The sequence below is a fragment of the Hippocampus zosterae genome, chromosome 21, assembly GCF_025434085.1.
Source record: "Hippocampus zosterae strain Florida chromosome 21, ASM2543408v3, whole genome shotgun sequence".
Taxonomy (NCBI): domain Eukaryota; kingdom Metazoa; phylum Chordata; class Actinopteri; order Syngnathiformes; family Syngnathidae; genus Hippocampus; species Hippocampus zosterae.
In genome coordinates, this window is record NC_067471.1 from 7,101,828 (window position 1) to 7,117,087 (window position 15,260).

Below are 15,260 nucleotides of genomic sequence, written 5' to 3' on the forward strand. Positions count from 1 at the left end.
GCTCTTAGCTTGCTGCTGTCGCTAGCGTCTCAATGAGCATCCCCGTCGCATGTGCCAACGCCCGCCGCGGCGACGTGCGATCCTAACGACGTGTATGACGGACGAGCGACACGTGACCGCCTGATTTACCTTTTATTCGCCCCCCCCCCCCCACGCTACAATTAGCGCACTCCAGTGCGGCTGCCACGCTCTCGCTCTCTCTCAGTGAATCTCACATAGCTTAACTAGCTAACTTAGCACAAAAACAAGAAAAGGTGCAGCTATTTTTGTTTGCCACCCCCCGCCCACCCCCGCCCCCGGAGTGACCTCATGACATAAGCCCCCCGTGACCCCCACCTTCTTCACCCTCATGATTCACCGCATTATCACCTCTGTCGGCGCCCCACGTTACAAAAGCATCGGCGAGGTCTTTTGTTTACGGATGAGCGACGACGTGCGGCCAGACCGCCGACGGGGGAGTGAAAACTGGAAGAAAATTTGGATGATTGAAGATGATCAAAAGTCCTCGTCACCTGTTCCAAAACAAAGTCCGTCATGCTAAGGTGGAGCCATTTTGTCATTTTTCACACGCCGTCTGGAGACCCAGATGTTGGGCTGCCGCAGTGGCAATTGCTTTCATTAGCGCTGCTGCTACACAAAAGAAACAAGCTGGCAAAAACCACACACGCGGTCACCCAGAACGCGCGTTTCATATTTCAACACGTTGCATCAGCTGATGATTCTTCACTTAGCACACGCGCGGTCGCGCTCAAACTTATTGACATCAATTTAAAGAGGCTACGTTCCCCCTTTGGAGCGGGAAGACGGATGTAGAAAAAAACGGGTCTGATGAACATAAAAGGTCTCGGAAGACAAAAAAAAAAAACCGCTTGACATCATGGAATGAAAAGAATTACGTTTGCGGCGTGATTTTGTCCCCCTCGCCCTGAAGTGGTAGACGGCGGATGATAGCATTATTCACGCTCATGTGGCTCAGCCTGTATGGTAAGATGAGCAATTGTTATGGCATGAAAGCATGCTTGCCTTGGCTACGAGAAAAAAAATCCAGTCCACATCCCAACCGGCCTTTTTGTCACGAACGCAGAACCACAAAGCCGGTAGATTCTCATCCCCGATAGGATTGAGGGAAGGCTTGTTTGGTTATTGATGATGCTAAATCCCAACACGGGGATCGAAACGAGATAAATCAGGGACAGACGAACAACTCATGCGGCAGTTGCCCCCGACGGCGTGTATTTTAATCCAGTATCCATATCTACTAATGAGTCTGTCTGATCCCGGACTTCCCGCACATCTAATCCCGGCACACTTCTGTCCGCTGCTGCTAGTCCGCGTCGGAGCTGGCGTGCGCTTCGGGGCTTAATAGCGTCAACATTGTTCGCGTTGATGAGTTTCATATCGTAAATGAGCACGATGCCTCCTTAATCCACCTCGTCAGTCCACTTAGTGAAAAAAAAAAAAACTCGATCCCCGTCGGAAAGAAATCAATGAAACTGAGCGCTTCTCCAGACGCTACCACACACACCAAATGTACGCGTTTGGGGGTCCGTCAAGCAGGCTGGTGTGGAAACCGAGACGTTTGAAGGTCACTGCTCTGCAAGGAGGCGCTAATACGTGCATGCAGCGGGCGATGGGGAGGCCCACCTGGAAATGAAATGAGGCGGGCAATGTGGGGGGGTTCTAAGTGGGGGTCGTGATGAGACAGATGGATGCAATACGCTCACTAGCACAATATCCCAAGAGGCACAAAGCCGATCGGGCTGTTCCCCCTGCATTCGTTGAAACACGTCGTAAAAGACAATCCCGTATTAAGCCCCGCTTGAGCCCGCACCTCCGACGTGCCGCTGTCTGGACTTCATTGGAAAAGTCTCGACTCATTTGTGTTTTAATCTCTTAATCTGGCAAGGAAAGAAATTCTACATTTGAGCTCGGCAAAGAGCAATAAACAGCCCGCTTGGATTTCTTCGTGTTTTACTTGAGGCCTTTTGAATCTTTCATCATCCATCGGCCATGAATATGCAAGCACGTCTCCATCGGCATGCTACCCGTTATGAAGACGCATTGCTCTGTGCACGGGGGCCTTAAAAGTGTCGCACCTCCTCTAATACGCACCGGAGCGCCGAATCAATCAATCAATCTGCCTCGAGTCGCCTATAAAACGTGATGTCAAATGAAAATGGATCTGACCCCAAGGTCTATTGTCCCATTGCTGTTCTTACACGCCCTTGACTCCGGGTGATTGACTCAATCACGTTCACTGCCCCCCCTCCCCCCTCCGAGTGTTTTAAATTGAGCCCCGCGCCGTGGGAAACTTAATTGGACGGAACGCATCAATGTGAAAACGTTGAAGAAATCCAAACCGCCATAACCGGCCGGACACATCAATCCACTCGACGTCGAAATCAGACAAGGGGACGGGGATCTGCGCTAGATTGCGTTCAGGCTCCCCCCCCCCAACCCCAACCCCCGCCTGATGTTTTCAGTGTATGCCATTACGTCGGCCTTGGGGGACTACAGACTCAGCATTACCACTAATGCATAGCTGTCTTCAGCAACCCCCTCCCCCCCCCCGCCCCCTGAACCCACCAACCCCAGTGGAGGCATACAAACATGGTTAAGAAATGAGGTCAGAGTGTCGTGAATGCCTCGACTTGCACTTTACATGGCGATGAAGTGTGTCTGGCGTGGGCGACATCTGTGTGTGTGTGTGTGCGTGTGTGTACGTGCATGAGGTTACTGTCGGGACATGGGTGGCCATTTTAGCGCAAGATCTGATTGGCTGTTGAAGGCGAGTTGGTGACAAAAAAGGAACCAGACCCCCTGCAGACTGCATCCACTGCACCAGACAATCACATGGACAGATTTTTAAACATTACTTTTTCGTCTTAGGGTCTGGTCCAGGATTTTATGGCAAGACCAGCATGTGCGAAAGAGTTTTGTCTTGTTCAAACAGGATTTCCTGATTCAGGGGCCGGTTGACGCTAAAAAAAAAAAAAAAAAGGGGCCAGCCAGTGTTTCTATGGTGACCCTCACCTTGAGGCAATGTTCCGCCGACCTCACAACTGCTTCAATTGTTCTGCGACGTGACGTACCGTTGATCCCGCGCACCATTATTGTCACATTTATGAAGCAATTTTCCAGGAAGGGCAGACAAAGGGAGAGTTTTTACTGCCGGGCAGACTTCACAGCTGCACAAGAACAAACAGCAGTCTGTGATGTCACGTACGAAAAGTCGGACGGAGAGCAGCAGCGATTAATTTATACGAAGCTCCGACAGGCAATTTCAGTAAATGGCCTTTCGAATTAAAATGCCACAAAATACGCCAAGGCGTTTGTGGCACGTTTCGTAAATGGGAAGCGGGAAAGGCTCCGTTGCCATAGTAGCTCGGTTGGCTGAAGGTCAAAGCTATGACCCGGGTAACGGATCAGTGGCGGCTGCGACAGAGGTGCAAATGAGCCTCTGAGAGTGTTTGCGACAGTCGAGCAAAAAGACTTTTTTTAAAATCCCAAGGTGTTTTATGCCTGACGTAACGAATTGAGGGAATTTCTACCTACTTAGCTCCATTTGTTTGTAGCGCCTTGCCACTAATCCCGCTGCGAGATAAACAACTCAAAAGCGTCGAGAATTCTAACAGACCCCACCAAAATGACCTATTTTTACACACTTCCGAAATGCGCCGCTAAATTTTGTCGTTTGGCAAAACACAAGCATCAAGTCATCACTTGTAGCGGCCGCAAGAGCTTTAACTTTTGCAGAACATTTTCGCACGCTGACAAACGATAACGCGATCCCAACCGCTTGAGCAACCCCAGAAGCCGATTACGGCGGCAGCAGGCGGTGTTTATCGCGACAAACAATGGACAAAGGGCCACGCCGGGCAAACTTCAATCGCCGCGGCAAGTGCGCACACAATGTTTGGCTCGGAGGGGCGTCCGGAGGGGGGGGTAACAGGGACTACTGATTGGCAAAACTAGTCAATTCGTCAAGTTATCAATTACCTCAATACTAATGACAACAGATCATCTTCCGAGTGCTGCGCTACACAATGACTGCCACCCGATGACGCATCGGTGCTGTCAGCAGGCGTCCCGTACGCCAAAAAAAAAAAGCCAGTCGACTGGATCCAGATGTCATGGCGACAGTCAACCCGCAAGCCCACTCAAGTCATTGCTGAGGGTTGCGCTCGAAGCAGCTTTCGCTCCACTTCCTGTCACTGCTGTCGTGTTGTTTTGAATGACGTTATCGATGAGCAGAAGGCAGCGAACGAGTCTTGCAAGTTCCACGCGCAGGGATAAAAGTGCCAAATTGGTAAGAGTGATTTCACAGGGGGAGGCATAATGAGAGCAAAATGGCTCCACACCTGGAAATTGTATACGTTTTTCGTCCTTTCAAATTAAAACACTGAAATGGATTATGTGCCCAGTCTATTTTGGATTTGATTCAAAAAGTACCGTCGCTCATTGGCAGCTGATTAGCATCTTGCTTGTGGTTGTTATTAGCAAGGTAGGTCCCATCGCTCGTCATTTGTGGTCTGAGAAGCAACTATTAAAATATGCTGTTAGACTAAACCGCCAAGCCTGACTGCATTAAAATCAATGGGTTAATCATTAAATACCAGTGACGGGGGTTTTTTTCTTGTATTTTTCCGCAGTACAACCAGCACCGACACCTTGTTGACACAATGCCATGTGTGCTTTTGGCACAACTGCCAACTTAATTTTTGCGGGAGCACGATGCCGACATTAGGCAGTAAAGCCCGAGGAACGATCAGAGTCGGCAGCCGGTGTGATTCGTGAGGCTTGCTCAACACGACTCGGCATGAATTGTGGTTAAAAAAAATAAAATAAATAATAATAAGTCAATAAATTCTGCGCATAGTTTCATTTGCATTTACTGGGTACATTCTACACATTGCTCGATTTTTTTAAAATGTCACAATGTTGCAACCCAAATGTCTGGTGCAAAACGTTTGCGCGGCTTGTAATCCATCTTTTAAGCAGATGGTGATGATCATCACGAGAATCTGGCTACAAACCAACAGCGAGGCGGTGAGTATGTTTGTCCCTGCGGGCATATTGCATAGCAAATGTAATAAAGGTCATTGGGTCACTTAACAAGATGTTATTCAAATGGTGAGGAAAACAAGCCCCTGGATATTGTGGGGGTGTTTTTTTTTTTAAGGAAAAGGCCAGAAGATACAGTATGATAGATTTTAAATGCACTCAAAAAGTACAGTACATTCCCGTAACCCTCGAAGTTCATTCTATGTAAATTTATCCCAAAAGGCCGATTATTTACAAGCCCTCAAGATCCAAGAATGTACTTTTGAGGTTACAAGAGCCACTTTGACAAAATTCTGATCATGTTACTGAGCCCCGGCAGTTGAATGGGAAGCCAAGAAACAAACGGAAAAAAAAGGCAGTTATGAAATGGCGGCACGGCAACGGAGGGTTACGCAAACACGAGGTGCTCAAAGGAGGCACGGCGGGCACAATTATTCCCCGAATGAATGAATGAATACATAAATAACCACAGATAGGAGAGACATTATTCATGCTCTTTTATTTTTCGTTTGGGAGTTTTTCAAAGTTTGCCTAACCTCAGAGAGGCTTAGCAATATTATCTATTCACCGGAGTACCTCTCATATTTGCACTTCGTTTGCACATGGCTAACGTAACATAAAACCAACGAGCCTCCTTATTTTCTCCACCATTGAGTCTTTGCTGGCTTTGTTACCCGATTGGAGTGAGTTATGAAAAGTGACGCCTGCATTTGATGAATGTCATAATGAGGCATGGTGGAAAAACACGCCCAAGACACACACGTCAAATATTTTTTAATCGCTTTTATTCTTTCAAGGCTGCTATTAGAATCGGCCCTCCGATTGTTTACCTGCCCTGGCTTTTTATTTTGCTATATGCAAATGGATCTCTCCCCTCGCCTTTTTTTTTTAATGTTTTTTTTTTATTTTAATGGTGAATTAGTCACCAAGCAACCAGAGATAACAGTTTAGCCTGATGAAAATCGAAGCGTTCATATTTTATATCACTGTGTTCATCTTGCATATTTTGGATGGAAAATGATGACATCACCATTCCATCTGATATATTTATGTAAAGGTGAAAAATTGGATCTGCTGTGTAAAGACGCGACAATGTCCAACTGGGATGGATTATATCAGTCAAAATAAAGATTTTTTTTCACATCATACACTGACCCGGGCAAAACACGGCTCGGGTGGCGAGTGTGTAAGTACCTTTTTTGTTGATGTATGCTTGATTGACTTACCTGCTGTAGTTGTTCCTCTAAGAGCCATGCTGATTGACCTCCACGTGTCAGATGACCGTCGGGGAAAGTCCTTAAGGACCGCCTCCTCTGGAAAAAAGGAACAGCACATTTAAAAAAATTATTTTTTTGCATTTCAGCACATTTTTAGCAGAGCACTGGACGAAAGAAAAAGGAGTTCTGATGGGGTGCTTCACAGTCAGTAAAACATCGGCTCGGATCGCCTTCATCCGAAACCACATTTGCGAAATTTTAAGCGACAAAAAGGTCAGAGCAAAACACAGCTGCCATAGCAACGTCGTCCAGGCTAAACGTTCTGTTTTGATTCGAGGCAGAATAATCCGGGAATGACATCTGTAATCATCATTGTCAGGGAAACAGAAATTGGGACTCATATTGTACACCCCCCTCCCACCTCTCAAAATCTGTTTAATCCGGTCTGAGTTCCATAATGCAAAAAAAAAAGGGGGGGGTGGAGCAGACATCATAATCCAGGACTGGACTCTGGATTAAACTCAGATTGTCTGGGCAATTCAGTGAGAGTACGATGAAACTGATTTCTCACATGCGGCCATGTGGTCCTGGACATGTTTTTGTTTGTTTGCTTTTTTTGGGGGGAGAGGATCACCATGCCTTCTATAGGAGGTATTCGTCAATGAAATGCCAATGCCAGCAACATGAGAAGCCAAGTCATAGCTCACCAACGCCCCTTCATGACGATGAGAAGTCAGCATTTCAGATGACCTACATGCAAATGTTGTTATTGCACAAAGGAACATTTTAATGGTTTTAATATTTACTGCAGTGGGAAGCGTCAATATTGAGCATGCAATTAGTTTTTGTAGACTTAAACTTGGTTTATGAAACCTGCATTGGTGCCAGGTTGCCATGTACCTAATGTGCGAGGAAGCTGTGTCATCATTATTGTCATCATCACCATTATCATGATTATTGCTTATTTTCCTTCCCACTGACTCAGTTCCGGTCACCGCTTAAACATGTTTTTCTCTTATACAGCAAAAGAATGGAGCTAACAAAGAACACTGCGATATCACAGCCAAGTTTATATTTTTTAATGTTTACATTTATATTAGGTGCACAGTGTAATGGATGGATGTATTATTATTATGTAAAATTCACCTTCTCTCGATTCAGGTCGGTCATGTCGGTTTCATAAGAAGCTGTAACTGCAGCACCAAGCGATACTGTGGGGAAATTACAGGATAGATTAGTTAGTCAATCAACACTGGTCATGTACACAATCCACAAAATGTTGCCGAATAGGGTAGATTTTCTGCAACCTTTCTTGTCCCTGCCTCCCAAGCGAGCTAGCACGTGCGTCACGGCCCGCAGTAAAAACAAACACCCATTATCCCCCTGAGATGAGACTCAAATCCCATAAAAGCCCACTCCAAGCTGTTGCAAACGCAGGTTTCGGCTGCGGCAAGTCTTGGCTTGCCAAACCAAAAAGCCTGTGATAGATAAAGCCATTCCCTTGGTTAGTCACTGTAAGTGGCCCAAAGAAATGTGTTCATGAGGCTTTTATTTCATTTGGCCATCCACGGGTCTAATTAGCTTTGGGGTTTATTTGTATTTGACTTTTGAAAATGTCACAGATTACAGTCTGCTTATCAATTTTCAGGAAAACGAGGCGGGAACTATTTGGTGAAAAGTGAATTGTTCGTGAACATGGTCTGACTAGACATAGACTAGACAGATAATTTCATATGTACTCGGCAAAGTTGTTTGGAATGCTTACATTCACTGTTCAAACTTAAAAACTTACCATTTCTATCCCTTTAAACCTAGTCTTGGCAAAACTTTCCCACAGTGTCGAGGTTGTTTTTTGCTAACCCCTCCTCGTCTTCACCCATTGTGGTTTTTGTCAGCCGTTGACTTCCGCATCGCAGCTGTCGCGCTATTGGTCGGAGGCGGTCGGACAGCGGACCAATGAGAGGCCAGTTACCAGGCAGCCTGCGCCATTTAGGGACGCCCTCATACTCACGCACACAAACACACGCGCACAGCTGTCCCATTGAAAAGCAGCGGGACGTCACCGCAAAGCCTTGTCGCTTCGAAGACAAACACAAGCATATACGCATTTTGTTTTTTAAAAAGTCATTTCGGCTTTGTACTTTGGCTGCTTTTTCAACCAAACTACGTTATTTTCCGACTGGCATGTGTTTAATTGTTTACAGCGCTCACTTCCGGGTTTAAAAGTGAACGATATCAAGGGATGCGGGAGGAAGACCCTGCATTAATCTAACAACAGCTCTTCATCGTATGTTTTTTGTGATGGTTTTTGAGAAGGAATACAGTATTGCATATTTAGTGGGGATTTATTTTAATGTTAACTAGTGCATAGACAAATTCAATGACCTAAATCAGCAGGTCCAGCTTTGTTTGCCCATCTGCTCCTGCGACAATTCAAGTCTGATGAGCATATTATGCATTTCTGCACAATCCTGTCACACTTGTTGCATGTCTGCAGACTGCAAATGGCTCGATGAATGCAAAGTATGGCTGCCTAGCCTTAAAATGTCATAAAAGAATATGTAAACTACTCGCAGCTCCACAACTTCAATCTCCTTCATATTCTGGCCTGGAGCCGATGTGTCATTTCCACAAATTGTGCCCGTTTGGCCAATTTCTGTTGTTTGCATCAGCCTGTTCCACGGCCGGATGTCATGTAATCGGGGCACAATGACCCACCACGTTGCAAGGCCATGATGTGATCCAGAGAAAGAACTGGAAACAAACGGCCCAGAAAAGCTTTTCTCATTTTTCAGCCTCCCACCCCCACCCCAAAAATTAATCCTTTCAGCTCTCTTGCCCTCCCTGTATTCCCACATGCCTGTCGTACACGAAAACACAAGTTTAATTTGGTTGGAAGGTATTCTGGGCAGGGTTAAGACAACATGGCGAGCCGCCTCCGCCTCAACGGGACTACGAGCGGAATAATATTTGGATTTGCAAGCACGGTAAAGGCGGCATCCGCTGGTTCCTTGGACAAAAACACAATTTTCTTCTCTAGCGAGGAAAAGGATACACCCAAAATAAAACTGTGATTGACTCAAACAAACACCTTGTATGTGCTAGTCAATGTATGTTAGTCTTTGAGAATATTTAATTTTACTTTGCGTTCATGGAAGTGTCAATGGGAGATTTCAATAATCCCAGTGGGCACCGCTTTTTTTTTTGTTTTGTTTAAAGTTCTGGTGCTGCATTTAGGTCAATACAACTGAGTGTTCCTGAAATCGAGATGACATGTCATAACAAGCTGAAAACTAAAAAATTATCATTTGTTCATTCGGAATGTGGAGTGGCAGGAAAGTAAAAAAAAAAAAACATTGTGTGCATTCACGCCCATGAGGGGGCATCAACAAAATCAATCATAGTCTGTGACCTTTGGCCTTCGGCCTTGTTCTCCTCGCCGGTGACGCTTCAGTCAGCAGACAAACAGATGGGGAGGAAGGAGGGGCTACACAAGGCTAGGCTAGCCCATGCTAGGAGTTGTCGCTAAGACTGGTCAACAAATTTGTCCAAATGTTTTTAAATCAGAAAGGCAAGTACATTTCTCTCGATTTTTTTTGTTGCCCTCGTTTTTCTCTAGCATTTCTAATATAGTAATATATTTAGTACCAGTAAATATTTATGAGTTCCACAACAGGTGGAATTTTTTTTCCAAAGGTCAAAGCTATAAATTACAACACGTAACATCCGTATTGCGCAAGCTTTTTAACCTCATGCGCTAGCCCCAAAAAATAGATGAAAAAGACATGTTTGAAATCAGCATCAAAAATGTTGGGGACACATCACGCCATCCCTGATTAAAATTTGCCGTTGACCAGTGAAATAATATACAGTACTTCCCACTTTCCACTAACTGTACAAATATTACTGTCGCGCAACAAGGCTTCTTGATCCCATTTTCCACATTTTACTGCCACCTTGCCCTGACCTTGTGCTGTGTGTATTGCAACAAACATACGAACCACTTCTCAGGCAATGACCTCATTCCAATGAAGATGTCACTTCACTGGAAATGAATGATCAACTGCTAATCATTAGGAAAGATTTCAACATTCGAGCTCACATACAGAAGTAAAAGCTGCCTGTTTGAGATTTTGGAATTTTCAAATGAGGACAAATTTGGATGTATGTGTGTTGTTATGTAACATGGATCATTTCCAAAAGATATTTAATGTATGATGTTCTGACGTATTATGCAATGCAAAAGCCACTCATGTACGTCTCATCCGTAGGGCTCGGCTGCTCTCTGGCGGACATTTTTGGAACTGCATTTTGTGTTTTTGTTTTGTTTTTTGTCATTTGGTGTTTTCTCACCCTAGTTGGCAACATTTAGTAAGTTTGTGTGACTTCGTAGTTTTGGACAGTTCCTAACAGGGTTTTATTTAGTTAAATTAATATTATTTAATAGGATTTCGTTTTGTCCCCTCCAAATTCAATTAACTTATTCCAGCAAATTAGTTGAAAACGCCATAACATTTTATTTCTATATTTTGTCATTTCCTTTTTATCACAACAATGGACACTTTTTAAAATCTAATTTTATTGCTTGTCCAAAAAGGATGTAAATATTCTCTCTTTGTCAAATTTTGACCCTGCATTTGGTTTCGGTGCTTTTAATGTGTTACTTTTTTTTTTTTAATGAATTTTGGGGTTGTATACATCAAATGAGTATCATATTTTTTTAAAGTATAAACTATATATATTTACACATAATTTCAGCCATTCAAGTCAGACACAAGTTAGATTTAACTAAATCTCCTGAAGGAGCACATAGGTCAAAGATTGTAGTCATGCCCATCAACACACCAGAATGCTAACTTCCAAGCAGCAGTTGCCATTTAAAAGAAAAAAAAACAAAAAACAATAGTCACCTCTGACCTCCCATCTGGGCCTGTCCTCATTTCCCGCCATTGATCTCAGATTGAGGGTACGTGTGACAATCCTCTTCCCCAAAAAGGCATTTTGAGTGTGAACATGGATCATTTAGGTCATCTGCAGGCTCGGAGGGGGATAGGGGGTTGTGATGGTGGTGGTGGCCTGCGGTTCAAAGGTTGACTCGTTGCGTCTGGGGGGGGGATTCTGTACGGCACACACACACACAAAAAACATCGGGGATAAGCCTCAAACGGGAGTTGAGCTTGGACACACAAAGAGTTCAGCATCAGGTATTTTGATTTTTTTTTTTACTTGTTATTTTTTCATCGCAACTGTCTTCTATAATTGTTTTTAATTTAATAACCCTCACACACGCTTCTGAGGCCAACAGATGAGATGGAAGTTATCACACTCCTGCTCTTATTCATCATCGTGCCTTTACATTTGTCCATCCGACAAACAAGTAAGTACCGGAAAAAAAAAATGTATAAAAACCCCACGCTGGTTTATAGAAATCTTGGTAAATGTTTTGATCTTCTGATTTTAGGACTGGAAATTTTGGACGTGCGTGAATGGTTAACAAATACAAAAGAGGAGAGTAAAGATGCTGATGGTGACGCACTGCAAGAAGAGCGGGCGAGCATGCTGGTGGCAGGGATCATCCAAAACAAATCAAATAGTGTGCCTCGTGGTACTCCGACTCCTCAATCTTTTTCCAACTCAGAAGCTCCCAGCATCTTCTCAACTGTGACTCCCGAGGTCCACAAGTCCATCGCACCCATGGAAGACGTCCTCACCGAGGTGCTTCCGGATGCGGGAGCCCAACCTGTGAGGAACGCCACAGGTACACGAGAGTATGACCAAACGGTGACCGAGCCTTCCGTCAAAAGCGACAAAAATGCACGTATTGGAAATGGCAAGCGAAACGGAAGGGGCAAAAACGTCAAAGAAATGAAGACCAAAAAGACGGAGCGTTTTCCTTACTTCAAGGACAACTACTGTCCTCCGGATTGCGCTTGCTATGGAAGGTAAGACATGATGCCTGTCGTTATATTCTCATTCATCCAGGCCAGTTAAGTCTCATGGCATTGAATTGATCGCAAATGGAATTTTCTGGGTGCTTTGAACAGAGAAAAAAAAAAACGGTTCATGTCCTCCCATCTGCCCGTTTTCCAGGGTGGTCCAGTGCTCAGACAAATCGTCGGACAAGATCCCGTACGGCATCCCCTACAGCTCACGTTACATCCTGCTGATGAACAACCACATCAACAGCATCCAGCTGGACCTCCTCCGGGGATACGACTCTTTGGAGTTCCTGGTCCTGAGCAAAAATCGCCTGACAGACGACTCGGTGGAGGGGGCGTTCGAGGGCGTCCCGGCCCTGAAACGTCTCTACCTGGATGGGAACCTGCTGGCGAGCGTACCGACGGACCTTCCAGCTTCCCTCGAGGAGCTTCGCCTGGATAACAACCGCGTGAGGGTGATGTCCGAGTCGTCTTGGGCTCGCTGTCGTGGCCTTTTGGTGTTAAGCCTCAGCAACAATGCTTTGGGCGAAGGATCGGGATCACTTCCGGATGGCGCGCTGTCGCCCCTGCGACACTTGAGGACTTTGAACCTGGATCGCAATCAACTGACGAGCGTCCCCCTTGGGTTGCCTCTGTCCGTCAAGGAGCTGTACCTCAGAGGCAACCTCATCGAGCACTTTGGCGGCGGAGCATTCAACGGGCAATCCCGGCTGGCGATTTTGGACCTGAGTGCCAACAGACTGAGCAACAAGGGCCTGCCCAAAGACGCTCTCATCCGAGCGCCCCACCTGGAGAGTCTCAACCTGGAGGGCAACCGACTCCAAAAAGTACCCCGACACCTCCCCTCGTCCGTCAAAACGTTAAACCTCGAGGGCAACCTCATCTCCGCGATTGGAAGAGTCGCTTTCAACTCCTTGAAGAACCTGGAACATCTGGGACTGGCCCGGAACAAGATCTCCAAAGTGGCCCCGGGCGCATTCTGGAGTTTGGGCGCCCTGCACCAGCTGGACCTTTGCCACAACGCCTTGAGCCAGGTGCCCAGACAGCTTCCGCGGGGCCTCCGCTCGTTGGCGCTCACTCACAACAAGATCCGCTCGGTGCCTCGGGACGCCTTCTGCTGGGGTCAAGCGGGCTCAGGTCTCAGCGGGCTTGTCCGGGTGCAGTTAGCGGACAATTTGATGGACATGGCAAAGCTGGACTCCAAGGCCTTCGGGTGCTTGAGGGGATTTCAGGTTGTGCATTTCTACTGAAACAAAAGCCACCGGAAAACAAGGCAAATAGGACTGCTGGGATCCTAAAATGTATTGTTTGAGTTTGGCGTAAGAAGCGGGAATCTTTTTTTTTTGTTCTTCTTTGTTTTAAGATTGCCAACGTGTGCTACTATCTCGTATGGTCATGATGTGTATTTTCTGACGGTCCAAATAGAAATAAAGCACTGCTTCGTTCAACAAAACCAACGAGGAGAGACTTGCTCGAACTAGCTAAGGTGACCACTAGATGGCAGTAGAGTACAGAGAGAATATTGCAGAGCGACGACTGCCCTCATGTTTGCACAAAACTGTCATTGAGGCCAAAAAAAAAAAAATTAAATATGCATGTGGATTTTTTTTAAACTCCCAAAGACTTTTACAAAGAAAATAAAGATGTTTCGGCGCGGAATGCGATTTTGCACGCGCATGGCCGGGCGCCGCCGCGATTCATTTCATCACGGCAACGTGGCACCGCACCCACCAAGGCGCTGAGAATGACGATGAGGAGTTGAGGGAGGGAGTGAAGAAGAGAGAAAAAAAAGGAGGGATGATGGGGGGAGGATGGAGGATGGATCCAAGCGCTGTTGGCTCAGTGTCCGGGAAGGGAAGAGCTGTGGCCGGGCGGAAGCCTCACCAGCACCTCCCTACAGTCCAGCAGGACCCTGACCCAAATCACAAGTACCTGGATATTATTTACAGTACGCAGGGTTAAGAATACAATCAGGTGTAGCCAAAATTGATTTTTTTACATTTTGGTGTACTACGTGCGATTGACTTTTGGGGCACTTTGTAACAAAATGCTGCAATGCTTTGAACTCAAGTGTTTCCAGATTAATCACTTGTCACAGATTAATCACAGATTAATCTCTTTTAATCACTTGTTCAGCCACTAACATTTGTTGTTTGGTCACAACCTTAAAGCAAGCTCATGTGTTGTGGTTCTGACCACATCCAGCTTGACTGGAAGTCCAACCGCATTTCAAGTGATTTTTTTTGTGAGTACTTTTAAGGCCTTTTTTTTCCGGTGAAAATACCTGGATAAGGTAAAAAAAAAAAGGGGGGGGATCCTTTTAAAATGTTTCACTAACCGTAGCGGTGACTACAAACTCGGACATTCATTGTCGTCTTCTTGAAGAAATAGAGAGTGGAAGGCGGTGGGGGTAAGGGGGTCCTGGTGAAGGGTTAACTGGCAACCTCGGATCCACAGCAGAGTGCGATTGCACGCGAGGGAAAGGAGGTGGCGCTTGAGCTAGTCAAGAGAGGAGTGGAGGGAAGGAGGGGAACCATGGGAGCCAGAGGGACCTCCGCACACATCTCGAGCACCATCCGTGGCGTGCTCCCTGTCATCACATTGTGCCTATTCAAAAGTAAGAGCCCTTTTCTTTTTAACAGCATTTCCAGTAAGACCACGGATCGCCTCCCACCTACCCGCCGGAGTAGCTCCGCGAAAAAACGGCCAGCCGGAGTCCGAACAGGAGCAGCTCGAGTGGCCTGTAAACACGATGCTAAATAATCATAATGTAGCTGCTAGCATAATATGATAAAATATATTCAGCAGTGCCTTGAGACAACCTATTTTACAAGTCCACCAGCTTAATGCTATCACAATGCGGGGAAATTCCATAGACGTGCTAACAAATAGCACCTGTGTGACAATCGTATAATCCCTTCAGCAATACGTAATTCAATACAAGCAATGGGGCAACAAATGTAGACAGAAAACAACGCTCACTGGCGTATATTCTTTATCCTCGGTGAAGAGTCATGATGTTTTCCTGAGACTGCGAATG

At 45.8% G+C, this 15,260-nt stretch overlaps 1 protein-coding gene across 2 annotated transcripts; it reads left to right on the plus strand.

Moving 5' to 3' along the window:
* The first annotated feature begins 11,343 nt into the window (after positions 1–11,343).
* On the plus strand, positions 11,344–13,555 carry LOC127593842 (decorin). Of its 2 annotated transcripts, none has more exons than XM_052055543.1 (3): positions 11,344–11,485; positions 11,587–12,223; positions 12,372–13,555. In XM_052055543.1, the coding sequence occupies exons 1-3, from the start codon at positions 11,344–11,346 to the stop codon at positions 13,468–13,470; spliced, it is 1,878 nt and encodes a 625-aa protein (XP_051911503.1). In that variant the 3' UTR covers positions 13,471–13,555. The 2 variants fall into 2 exon arrangements, with proteins under 2 accessions (XP_051911503.1, XP_051911504.1); XM_052055544.1 differs by having other exon boundaries at positions 11,358–11,485; positions 11,579–12,223.
* Positions 13,556–15,260: the final 1,705 nt, after the last annotated feature.